This window comes from Myripristis murdjan, chromosome 7, assembly GCF_902150065.1.
Source record: "Myripristis murdjan chromosome 7, fMyrMur1.1, whole genome shotgun sequence".
Classification (NCBI taxonomy): Eukaryota; Metazoa; Chordata; class Actinopteri; order Holocentriformes; family Holocentridae; genus Myripristis; species Myripristis murdjan.
The window spans coordinates 14,098,535-14,111,739 of record NC_043986.1 but is presented as its reverse complement, the minus strand read 5'-3'; the positions used below and the strand labels follow the sequence as shown (position 1 = coordinate 14,111,739).

Sequence of the window (13,205 nt, the reverse complement as noted above, 5' to 3'; positions counted from 1 at the left end):
ATATAACAATCAATGCACTTGCCAGTTAAGATAAAAGGAAATATGGTTGAAAAATGTGGCTATCATGTCAGGTTTATGAAAGTATTACTTTGACTTTCAGACACATGACCCAGCGTTTACTGGGTCAAAACATAACTGTGTGGTGTAACTCCTGCTGTGTTTAATATTTTGGTTCAAGATCCTTTTACAGTGATGGTTAAATCATGGATGTAGGTGTCAAAGTGGAGGGTGGAAAACAGATTCACAGCCATCCATACCTTGTTCTGTATATTTGGTGCCATTTGGTGCATTGTGAAGATGTAAAGCAGTCAATGGCAATGGACTGGATGTACACTAGGGGGCACCAGTTACCTAAAAGGAGAGAGCTTTGCTACAGGTTTCAACATCAAGCATACCCAACCAAATCCTTATCATCATCCATCACTAAGGGGCAAAATTCTCCAAATCATCCCTGGATCAACATGTAAGGGCAAACTTACCTCCCTTTACCCAGAAAGAGCCTACTCTTGGACGTCTGACAAGTAATCAACCAGGCTGTGATTAATCACAGAGACTTGGCTGTGGCGAAGACACCCAGTGCCAAAGCCTGATTGGATGACCTCTGGCTGACCCTTAAAACGTAGCCCACTCCTTTCTGTACAGAGCCCTTGCAGTTACATCTCTTTTGCTCTGCGCTGCTCTCCATTGCTTGGTGCTGTGTCTTTGCTGTACATTGTACTTGCATTCCTTCTAAATGAATAAACAACAGAGAAAAGAACAAAGTGAGAGGAGGATCCCTCTGTTTTATGTCTCCAACATATCTTTGCTTGTCGGCATATTATGAAGTGCTATCCACTGTATATTATACAGTACATAGCACTATTTGTCTTCTGGTGTATTTAGTGCTGTATCTTTTAAATCATGATAAAAAAAAAAAAAAAATACACACATACTCACACATTGACATGCAGTGTAGTATGAGGTGTTAGGTTTTTACATACTGAAAATCAATAATTTACCGTTCCAAGTGTAGTTGTTATGCATCTGATTTTAGGCTTAAGGACAGAGATTGAATATAAACACATGATGAGGAAGAGTTATAATTATATATAATTACTTGCTTGTGCTAATGTGAATATTTGAATATTCACCTGATATTCACCTAATTTGGGTTTATGACAAGGGTATTCACCTAATATTGCTGTTAACTTATTTTAGCGGCAGTCAGGGTTAGGATGCACCGATTGTGCAGATCAGTCTTACGTCAGGATAATATTGTGTAGCTGTACAGGTTCTTTCTGAGAATTAAGCATTGAGCAGAGTTAAAAAAAAAAACAAAAAAAAACAAAAAAAAAAAAAACTTGAAATTGTGGTATGTGACTGACCATACTCTTTCCGCTGCATGCACAAACATCTCTACAATGGTGCACAATTTCACATAACCTTTTGTATCGTGTAAGTTTGGTATCAAAGAAAGTAATTCACATTTTTAAATCCACTAACTCCTCTTTGGATTGTCGAAATGATTGAGTTTTGATAAACCTGTATGGAAATGTCACGTCTGAAAGACCTTAAGTGTGGGCTACATTACATGGCGTAATGAGAAAAGAGCACTTTAATTTCAAATACATGGACTATTGGTCCTCTCTTAATGTCAAAGAAGATAATGAGGAAAATGACATTATGTTTATTAAAAGCAGGTTGATCCATTCAGACATCCTAAGCAACGTAGGTACACTGACCATTCTCATGCCAAACAACAGATGACAGTAAAATGCCACCCCTACTTTGTATTTAAGCTATGTTAGAAAAGTCAATAATCACTGCCACTTGTACTGTATTACAATGCTGATCATGAAAGACAGGAAAAAGGCATGTCGTTTTTGAGCCGAAAAGGCCCAATAATATAACCCTTGAAGGACCAAAAATGAAAAATGATCCAAACATACTGTACGGTCTATTATTGTTAAATTATAGGAGGATGAGCCATAATATGATGTGGACAAATGAAGGAGGAAAATAAATAAAATATCACTTGAATAATAACATGGACAATAATCAAAGACTTAAGGCTCATTTGGGACCTGAGGATTTCATACATACAGTGTACAACAATGCGGCTCACACTGCTCAGCGTGCCTTTGTTATGCACTTATAATGGAAGGATGAGGGAAGAAGGTGAGACATCGATTAATCAACACAACTCTGCTGCTCACAATGGAAGCCAGTTTGGATGCGTACACTCTGTAGTTTCTTGTAATGGGTGGAAGAGAACCTTGTTGGCTCAAAACCTTTGGTTCGAGTCAATTTCATGACAAATTGAGGTTTCTATGTGATGCGGTGTCACATAAAAGCAAGAATAAAATCCAGGCAAAGGTACAAAGGTCCCAAAGTACTGTTTGTCGTAAAGCAATGAGGCTTGTGAGAGTTCCCTGTTTTCAGCAGAGATTACTAACAAAGTTGGTTTTACTTCTTAGTCACTGTGGTAAGCTTCCCAAAGACATTCCAAGGACTGGAAAGGAATGACTTAATGCCATTGCTTTATGTGTGCACATCGTGAATCAAGCTCAAATATAACTTTGCTCACATATACGCATATATGAGCTACATAAGTGCCTCATATCTTATCCAAAATTTGCCACAGTTACAATTCCGTCATCCAAGAAATATCCAAAGGTACATATCCGTTCACACAATTCACATGAACCCCCCTTGGAAACATATACACATCCTATTGTGCGCCTTGTATCACCTTGGCTGAAAGGTGCAAACCTTACAAGAATATCCACGGGCAGGAAGGAGGAGAAGAAAAGAAAGGCTGCAGACGAGCCACGAGGTCCTTCCAGCTCCATAAAAGCAGTCTCTGAAAGAGACAGTTCCTTTCAATAACTCCTTTAGAAAGGTGAGGGAAAAGAAAAGATCTTCTCCACAAAGAGATCTTTGTCAAAAGAAGAGGAAAGAGAATGTGGGCTTGGGGAGCAGGTGGAGAGATGGCTGTCAGCCTCTTTTTTCCTTTGTCCTGCAGTTTCTCCTTTTAGTAAGCAGCTGTAGAGGCCAGTTCTCCGAGATGTTTGTCATAGTACTGTCCTGGCTGTGAGTATAAGGGCTGCAAGGTTGACCAAGGGAAAGGTTGAGAGTTCTGGGGCTGCTCCCACAGCTAAGGAACCTGAAAAAATACATTGAGAAAAGAAATCAAAATCTAACCTAACCTTTTGTTGCATTAATATCTGCTGCTGTACTTTGACAGCCAGCATAGGCCAATATAAAAAAGGTTTGTAGACATGGGTTTGAGTATAGACTCTCATATAAATAATATTAAAAGACATAAAGAAGCATAGCACAATAAATAAACCAACTGTAACTTGGGTGCAGTAAAGGGTATATCAGTATACTGTAGTGTAGGTATGTGGATATGTCAATAGATGGCACTGGCACACTGCTCTATTTTGGGGCTACCATAATTTCAAAAAGCTGAAGAGCTTGTCATCGGGCCACTGCAATGGACATAGTTTTAAAAAGTCCACGTCCTAACATTTACATTCAGTCTTTACATTTTAGGCATTTTGTTTGACACCATTGTCCAGATTAACTGAACAAAAATGTAAATACTTTGAAGGAAAACTCTTTAGCACTATTAACGTAGGGCTGCTTATTTATGGCAAAAATCATAATCACAATTAGTCTGGTCAATACTGAGATCATGATGATTTTACACAATCACTGACTGAAACATCATGCAATTATTGAACTTCACAAAAAAAGGTCTTTTTAACAGTGGATTTCTTTGCATACAAACATGCCAGAACCTGGCTGAGAGTGAATTTGGGCTTTCAGGGAGGAGAGAAATAGCTCTGCTGCAAAGGAAAGAGGTACACTGGATTTACAACACAAGACTAAACAAGCATCACTGCAAAACGGAATACGGCACAATAATTGTTTTATCTTGATTATTTTCATAATGGTCGGAGGCCAAAATTGTAATTGAAGATAAAATTGAATTAAACACCCAGGTGTATGTTAAAGACAACAGCTACTGGCAATACATTCTGTGTTTCCGGGTCCATCTTGTTGTTTTGTAGAGTGGTTTACTTATTGCCATGGAATACTGGGCAAATGCATTTCATAGTAGAAAATATGTCAGCTATCTAAAACACTATCAGAACATCAGGTTTTTATATCAGTCCCACAGAATCACCAAGCAAGACTTCTTTCTATTGACAATTTTGCACCAGCATTCAACAGTCATAGAAATCCACTATAGAGGAGGCAGAGATACCATACAATTTCTCCAATGGCAGTAGCTTCAGCAGACCATAATGCAATGCAGCCATAAGAAATGTTGCATTCTGAGTAAATAACAACTGAATGGAAACGGGAAATGGGTGATATATAATAGCGTATGAGTGTAAGTGTAAGAGTATCCAAGATTAGATTTCTCCTTTAAGACTCAATACTACATCTAACTGCTCAGACTTGTTGAGAAGGATGTTTTTTTCAGTGAGGTCTCACAACCCGGGACAAAATGTTTCACGGTCCAAGACGGTCCCACCTGCTATCCTGGGGATCGTGATCTGGCGGCTGCTGCTGCCCTCCCCTCCCTCACTGAAGGGCTTAATCTGGATGACGTAGTCCTGGTTGACTGGCAGTGACAGCTCCAGGGAGGTGGTGTTGGTCTCCACGACACTGGGACGGCTGTGTTTATCCTGGCTGTACATCACCTATGGGAGGCAGAGGGGGACAGATGATGATAACGTAGTGGTGCGTAGTGGGGAATCACTGCAAATTCAGCGTGAGGTATGAGTGGAATCAATGCACTCTTGTTGAGTTCCAACTCATGTCTCCTTCAGACAGCTCTGTGAAACGTGATGTGCACTTGGTATGCTGTGCTGCTTCTGCCACTGGCTAGGCTGAATGTTGGGTATCTTCACATGATTGTGGTAAATCTCAAGAGGACAGGAAGAAGGAGAGATAAGGGGGATATAGAGATGCATCAGACCAGCTTTTCCAGCTGCATCTTGACTTGAGGCTGTGGATGCACTTTGCCCTACCTTTTGTTAACATGCGGCAAGGCCTACTTTAATAGGACTGCCATCATGTGGAGACCAGAAAATAACACTTCTGTGCTAGCGTAAGATGTATTCGAGATGTGCTAACCTTTGACTGTATCTGACTCAGACTCAGATTTGACAGTTGCATTGTAATTACTGGGATATAAATGTTAGGAAAGGTTATTAAGGGAAACTAAATTAAATCAAGGGCACATTGGCTATGCATGCCATGGTGTGCTTCAAAATGCAATAACTAATTGTCAGATGGTTCAGATGCATGCTTACTCAAATTGCAAAAACAGTGTGTTCATACAAATCGTGCAGGCACAACTGGCAAAAACGTTCAGCATATTCTTGCAAAGTAAGTGGACAAGCTGACAGTCTCTCAAGGCTGTAAGTCTCTATACAGTCATTCCCTGTTACATTGCAATCTATAAAACCACTTACTTATCATAAATATGCAGGCAGATTCCCCAGTGCAGCCCATGCAATCCTCTAGAGGGATGTAATACTCTCCAAAAGTGCACGCTTTTCTCCTCACCTTATATCCCGTAACCTCTGACTCGTTCTCCAGGGCATGAACTTGGTCCCACCTCAGGATAACCTTGGAGTTCGAAGTGTTCCACATGATTTTGACTGGGGCTTGACTAGGGGCTGGGGGAGTGTGAGAAGGAGGGGAAGAGGAGAGAGGAAAACAACAACCCGTCCGATCAATATACAGTAAGTCCAGAGTCAACTCAGCGTGAAGGAGCTTTCTCATTATCAGTTTATCATCCCACCGTTAGGTGTTAGCCGTGACTCTTGGAATATGCGTGTGGGAGTGAGAAGTGAGTGATGTGTCTGTGAAGGAGAGGAGAGATGGGGAGAGTGAGGGAGAGACATGTGTAACAGATGAAGACATAAGCTATGTTTTCATTGTGATAGCAATTTGTATCACTAGCCTATTACTACTGGAACCTCCTATTGGTTATAAAATGGCTGTTAACTGGACATTGCGCCTAAAGCCAGATATTAAAGAAACATTAAAAAAAACAAAAGAAAAAATGAAAAAGAGAGAGTCTATAAAAATCGCTCTCCAATACGCAGAGCCCTTACGTGGTTTCTTGGTGGTGACATTGACGATGGCACTCTGCGGCCCCAGCCCAGCACTGTTATAGGCCCGGAGGGACATGAAGTAGGTACTGCTGCCCTCCAGATCCTTAATGAGCACTGATGTTCTGTTTCCCACAGTTCTGATCACGCTGGCTGTTTCCTGCTTGTCCCTCTCTCCCCAGTACCGCAACTAATAACACACAACACATACACAGATTTTACCTTAGCATACATCTCAGCATACATCTAATTACCGAAACACACAACTGTAATACTGCACTTGTGGGCATGATTCCTGTGGGACTTCAAGATGGTCATACAGATTATTTCCTCAGTGCATAATCACACACTAGACAATACAAGAAAAAGGTCAATGCAATGCTGCTGCAAAAAGAAACAAAGATAGAAATTGTGTGTGTGTGTGTGTGTGTGTGTGTGAGAGAGAGAGAGTGTGTGTGTGTGTGCCACAAGCTGATGGTCCTTTCTATTCTGTTTGTACAGTTTCCAAAGTGTGGGTATGTGTTGGCTTGACCTCGTAGCCCAGGATGCGTCTACGATTGTTGCTCCAGGCCAGGGGCTTCCAGGTGACCTCCACCTCAGACGCCGACACACTTCTCGCCCTTAGCCGCCCCGGAGCTCTGCTGGGCTCTGAAAAATACACAGGGAAGCCAGGATCGAGAATGAAGAAACTGAATCACTACGCCCACATCTACAGTATAACTGAGTGCAGCATCAACCAGGTTCTTTCTGTTAACGGTCACAGCACATGTACTATGTGAAGAGTCCTCCAACGCAAAGTCTTTCAATAGGGGAAAAACGGTCACCCTGCCATCAGGACTGACTTTTTAAGCTTGTACACAATTAACACTACATGGAAATTACAAATAGGAAGGCACTCCAGACACTCCAAAAGTAAAAAAAAAAAAAAAAAAAAAAAAAAAAAGGTATACTGAGAAAAGGAAAGACAGGAAATCTTATTGTTTAATAGCCAATAAACTGATATCAGCTTACACAGGCATGTATGTAGGGCTATATCGACGTATTAGCTATTTAAATAACCTTTTTCCCCCTTTGTGATATAAATATGCATTTCTTTTATGGGTTATCTCAACTCTTGTCTCTTTGTGGTTTTCATATTTGTTTCTCTGACTTGGTTGTAATTACATTTTCTCTTGGTCATGTAACAGCCTCCCAGTAATTGCTCTCCATTTTGCTACTACATGAACATTTTTCTAGAGGTAATAGATGATGATTTTTCAGCAACAATTATTTGTCACTGCAAAACTGACAAGTGTTGGAGAGCTGAGGAGATTGGAGAGCTGCTTATCCATTCAGAGCTATTATGGCTCTGGGCCAGTGGGTGTTCAAAACCACCTGTAGTGTTAAATTAACTCTTCCTGGTGTGGAATAATCTAATATCTACTGGTGTGAAGATGCTACAGTGCATACCTTCCTCAGCTGAATAGATGGTAGTCACTGGACCAAAAGGGCCTTCTCCCTTGTTGTTGTAGACCCCTACTTTGACTTGGTAGGGGGAGAAGGGAGGGATGCTCTCATTCTTGAAGACATATCTCGAGGCGTCAGGAGATGTCACAGCAGCCTGCATCCAGCCCTGTGCCCCATGTGGGCGGAAAGCCACCACATAGCCAAAGCCTGGACCGCTCTGCAGCTCCTCAGGCACCGGCTAAGGAGGTATGAGATGGCTCAGAGATATGACTCAGACACTAGGGCATGACTAATCTTAAAGATATTAATACCTACAAGAATTACATCTATGTATGGCTTGGGGCAATTAGAATAGTGCTGAGGGTGGTACTTTAGAGTCAGCTAACATGTCCTTATCGCTGTGGTTGATTAAGTGTTCTCATACTTTGGAGGATGAGGAGAGTGCGATTCAGAAAAGGGCTGGAGAGTTAAATTCTTGAAATGTTCACATTTTGCATTAAAGCGGTGGTCTTCAAAGTAGGGTGTGGGGGACCCCCCAGGGGTCTTTAAGGCACTCCTTCAGCAAAATGAGAAATAGTTTAATTTCACTTTAATTTATTTGGCTAATATTTGTTATAATCGCAGAAAGGTCTAGATGATTACTTTAACATTTTGTTTTAAAAAGTGCAATGTGCAGAATCGCCAATGGTCAATTTACATGAAGCTGTTTAAACTAAACTGACAAAAAATGCGGAATATGCACATAATTTGATGGTTGACTCTGGGTTGGTTCCATTAACTTACTAATACGTTAACATGCTTATTTCACATATTTTGCCTGTTGAGTCTAAGGGGTCCTCACTTAAATCAAACTTTGGCAAATTTTACATAGCGTGCCTTTAATCACACCTCTTTCAATGTATTTGTCAGTGTTGAATTATGACATCAAAATAATTTAACACTCTATAATAACTTTTCATAACACGTACGTGTGGCTTAATGTGGCTTAATTACAGTTAACTTGTGGGTCCAGCATGTTGGAGACCCACTGCATTAAAGGGTTTCAGAAATTAAAATCATATTAAGTACTAGACAATTCAAAAATCTTCCAAAGCACAAGACAAAGACAACTTAATAATCCAAATGCATGTTTACCTCCCATGTGATGACGAGCTCTGAACGACCTCCACCACCACCATTCACTCTGGCTGGAGTTACCCTGGGAGCTGTCAGATCAATCATGGTTATAGATGTGTGTATATACAGTAGGTCATTTCAAGGTCACTTATATCAATGTTAGAACTAGAGAGACTGTCAGGAAGTTTTGAGACGTACGCATTTCTTTGGTGCGGGCTTTTTTGGAGGGTTTGCTGGGCTCTCCTGTCCCTATGCTGTTGGTTGCCAGGACTCTGAACTCGTACTCCACCCAGGGACTCAGGTCAATGACAGTGGCTGACAGCTGCTTCCCCCCCAGCAGCTCAGGAACTGGGAGACATCAGAGAAATAATCTTTCATCAAAGTCCTTTACGCTCTGCCACTGTAATTTAGCCAAGCTGGTGATGTGTTATTTAGTGTCATTTCATTTCATGTTGGACTTTTGGAAACGATTTTTTTCATCTGCCCCACACACTTCACATTCATGCACCCCTCATGCATACAGAGAAAGTGAAATGAAACCATCGTACCAGTGGTAACAGCCTGCCACCCCAGAGAAAAAGGTGTTCTGGCCTGGATGATGTAGCTGAGGATCGGGCTGTGGTTGTCCAGCCCTGGTCCCCAGGACAGAGAGGCGGTGGACTCTGTCATCTCGGACACCTTAAACTCCACAGGGGGGCCCGGGGGACCTGCAGGGATAATTAATCACTGTTCATTCCCACACGGTATACATATAGAATAGATTAATGAAGGCAGGAAGTAAGAGAAAGGCAGATACTGAGTGGGAGGAAAATTATTCATTTACTAGTTGAAGTCATAGATTGATTAGCAAAGTAGTGTCTCAGAGAGCTAACAGCTGCTGACAATTTTTCAGGCTAGTTTATCCTAGGCTTGGGTGATATCCAAAATTTAAAATCATGATATTGTCTCATCAAAATATCTCTCAATCATCCAACAAAACATCAGGCAACATTTAAAAAAAAAAAAAAAAAAAAAAATTCTCCTACAATCTCTAAAATGAAATGCTTTACATTCATTTGCTACACATTATTAAAAAAAATGGTTTAACAAAACCACCTAGACACGCTATTACTCTCACACAGCTGCTAAATAGCTAACTAACCACTAGCTGCAGCCCTAACAATTTAAGAAATGTAATTTTTTCCTAATCAAATGGAAATAAAACAAAACAGTGCATCTGCAACAAAAATCTATATTCAATCAAAGATGCACTTAGGTGCAAAGACTGCAAAAATAACATAGTTATACTGCTGTCACTGGTCATAGTAGAATTGCACCCACTGATGCAAATACTAAACTAAAGGTTCAGACATCGTTCAGAATAACACCATCAGCACAAAGACTTGTCTTACATTGTCATTCTGCTGTGGTCTGGCTGTACAGCCCAATGACTTTGGGTGAGGGAGGTAATATGAGATATCGGCCCAAGCCTAGTTTGTTGTATTGATAACGCAGCCAACTGCAGCTCAGATATGAAAAAATAAATAAATAAATAAATAAATAAATGTGAACTAAAATGAAGATCAATGTCTGCAGTTGGATTTATTACTTCAAATGTAACGTTGCTGATATCATTTCATTTTTTTTTTTTTTTTTTTAATGAAGCAGGTCTCAACCTGAGGTCTTGGGGCCCTTCAGGGGCTTCCAGAATACGTAGAGAATGGAGAATGCTTAAATTTCACTTGACTAGAAGTTAGCCCACTGTCAGAATGTAAAACAATGAATATTCTGTTCATATGTTCCATGCTCTTCACGGTTAATCTGCCAATCTGCAGTTTAGACAGTTATGGAATAACTACATTTTATCAGATTGAGACTATAGCCTATTAAATACGGGATGCGTATCAATTTGGGGGTCCTTGAGACCAAAAAGGATGAGAACCACTGGTTTGCTGTATGGTCAGGGAAATGAATGAGCATAACGTTCACTATGTGGGTTAAGATAATGGGCTGATATTTTGAGCCTGTGGTGCGAGGGACATCTATACCTCTGACTATCACATCAGTGGCGATAGACACACTGTCCACTTTGGTCTGAACGGCACATGTATATTTCCCAGCATGCCTCAACTGAATGTTCCGGATCATGATGTCCCCGGCCGAGCGCTGTCGTAGCACAGAATACAGAATAGAGAAGTTAGGAGGGGGGAAAAAAATCCCCAAAACAAAACAGGAAAATATAAGAATTCCAGAGCTGCAAAATGAAATAAAAGCACACCAAATATGAGTGCAATGTCAGAGAGATTTTTTTTGGCATTTGGTGTATTAAATAATGGAAGAGAGAGTTATGACACAGATCCAAGGACACAACATAACAAATGACTGAGTGCAGGTTGTCATGATGAATTATGAGGGCACCTCTTTGTGAAGAATTAAAAGGCTTCTTTCAGTTCCATCCCTTTTATTCAATCTTATTCCATTTAGTCTATAGATGCCTATTCAATGCCTAATGCATTATTAGCCTTGAACTTTAAAGTTACAGCTGATGCTAAGTTTATGTCTTATCTATGGAAATAAGGGACTGTGAAACAGAACAAGACTCAATAGTTACTTTGATATGTACCGAGGGACATTTTTAGAGAAATAAACATTCAGCTGCTACTTGCCATTTCCTCTTTGGAGACCCCTGACATCATTAAAATGTTTTAACTGGGGACGAGTTCAGCCACAGATGCCTCAGATTGGTAAATGTTATATACAGCAGAAGAAAGAACATTAAGTTTGCCTTATAAATTAAGCAAGACTTTAAAAAGTCCTCCAAAATGGAAATATTCAAAGTTTGTGTGTTTGGGATTGGAACTAAGAAGTCCCTGGCACTCTGTGTCCATACTGTTGTCATAGTGCATCATTTCTGTGCATATCTTACCCTGCTGCAAGAACTATGCAACACCATGGCTGTGTTTACAGTTTGTATTAAAATGCATTAGCTCAACGTTACAGCTGGTTTACTTTTGACATGATTTATTGACAGAGATTAGTTACAGTGAATCGTATTAAGCAAGATGTTAACTGCAATGTTGCATAACTCCACAACATGTGTAAAGTGAAAGTGTGGATTTGTGGCGAGTCACAAGCCAGGTACCCTGTTTATGAGCCAGGGTCTGTGGTGTTGAAACTGTGGTGATGGGCTTGGACATTGGATGTTTTAGGCATCCTGATGTAAACGGTTGTGACCTACAACACGGGGCTTTTCATTTCCCAGTCTGGAGTAATTTGGTGACCTGAAGCTGAAGAGGCTGAGTTTCCGGGTAAGTTGGACCTGAAATATTCGGCAGCCTGCTCTAGCTTATACTTGCTTTGCTCAGAATGGAGTACAGCACCTTTTTAGTGAAAACTCCAACTCACTTTAAAATGTCCTGTAGTTTCATGAAAATAGTTTTTCCAGATGGACACTAACACATGCTCTAACTGTTACATAAAACACCACCATTCACAGCTGTTACAGTAGCATGCCTGCAGCACCGGTGGTAACAATAAGCCCGATAACAAACCAAGGAGCATGCAGTCCAATATGCGATCCTCTTTTATACAGCTGCAAAAAGTTATAAACCTGATGTAGGGTAGAGATGTAGAAACTGTGAAGATTAGGAAATATTGGTTGCAGTCATTCAATAATGCCATCAAATAGGATGAATTCCTGGCATTCTCTTACCACATGGACACATGCAGTAGCAAAAATTGGAATGGGGCTTTCAATATTAGACTACCAGGCTTTTTCATGAAGCCAAGGGTACTGAACATTAACCTTAACACTTTGTGAGAGCTCAGTTTCCTGGGGTAGCCTGAAGAAAAGGCTGCTTCTGTGTTGCATCTCTTCCCTTTTGGCACACCACAGTGCAGTAAATATTGCCACAGGCATGTACAGTGGTATCCACATAGCGCAGTGCTTGTCTCCCATGCTCTCATATAGCAGATCTCAACGATGTTGCTGGAGGGTTTAAGTGGAGGGTTACAGTAATTCTGCCCTGTGCTATCGTTCTGCTGCTGAATTTGAAAATAACAGCAGCCAGACATGGTTTCTAATTGAACAAAATCATTCAAATGTACTTTTACCCCCCACTCAAACTGAGTAATAGCATAATGCTCGGTGAACTCGTTACTTCATAATAAGTTAAAATGTTTTATTATATTATTCCAATGTATATGTGATTCTGCCTCCCCAAAATGATGTGATTCGCTTCACAGAGTGTGCAGGATCAAGAGCCCATTTTCTTCAGTGGCTGATTTCTTTTGACATGTGCCGTTTCACCTGTATTTGTAACAAAGAAATAGAGTTGCACATTAAGAGAACATTTCTTTTTAACATTGTCTAAGAGTAAGACGGAGAATCAGACACTGGGATTGGCACACTTAGGAGGAGCAGTGGTTGGCTGGCAGCTGCATTATGATTATGTCTGCACCTTAAAAGCCAATGACTCAGTGCTATGGCATGTTACATTTAAGCCCCATTCTCTTTCAAACAGTTCACAGCAGAACTTCGCCTGC

General features: G+C 40.6%; 1 protein-coding gene across 1 annotated transcript in view; it reads right to left on the bottom strand.

The window, feature by feature from the left end:
* Nucleotides 1-1,651: 1,651 nt before the first annotated feature.
* cntn3a.1 (contactin 3a, tandem duplicate 1) overlaps nt 1,652-13,205 on the bottom strand; it is a 79,216-nt gene continuing 67,662 nt past the window's right edge. Inside the window, exons 14-23 of the mRNA XM_030055735.1 lie at nt 10,709-10,826; nt 9,230-9,388; nt 8,880-9,029; nt 8,700-8,770; nt 7,569-7,803; nt 6,652-6,767; nt 6,123-6,309; nt 5,569-5,681; nt 4,529-4,697; nt 1,652-3,145 (exon numbers count right to left, since the gene is read on the bottom strand). Coding sequence (XP_029911595.1) covers nt 3,054-3,145; nt 4,529-4,697; nt 5,569-5,681; nt 6,123-6,309; nt 6,652-6,767; nt 7,569-7,803; nt 8,700-8,770; nt 8,880-9,029; nt 9,230-9,388; nt 10,709-10,826 — 1,410 coding nt within the window. The 3' untranslated portion in view covers nt 1,652-3,053. The remainder of the gene's footprint in view (nt 3,146-4,528; nt 4,698-5,568; nt 5,682-6,122; nt 6,310-6,651; nt 6,768-7,568; nt 7,804-8,699; nt 8,771-8,879; nt 9,030-9,229; nt 9,389-10,708; nt 10,827-13,205) is intronic.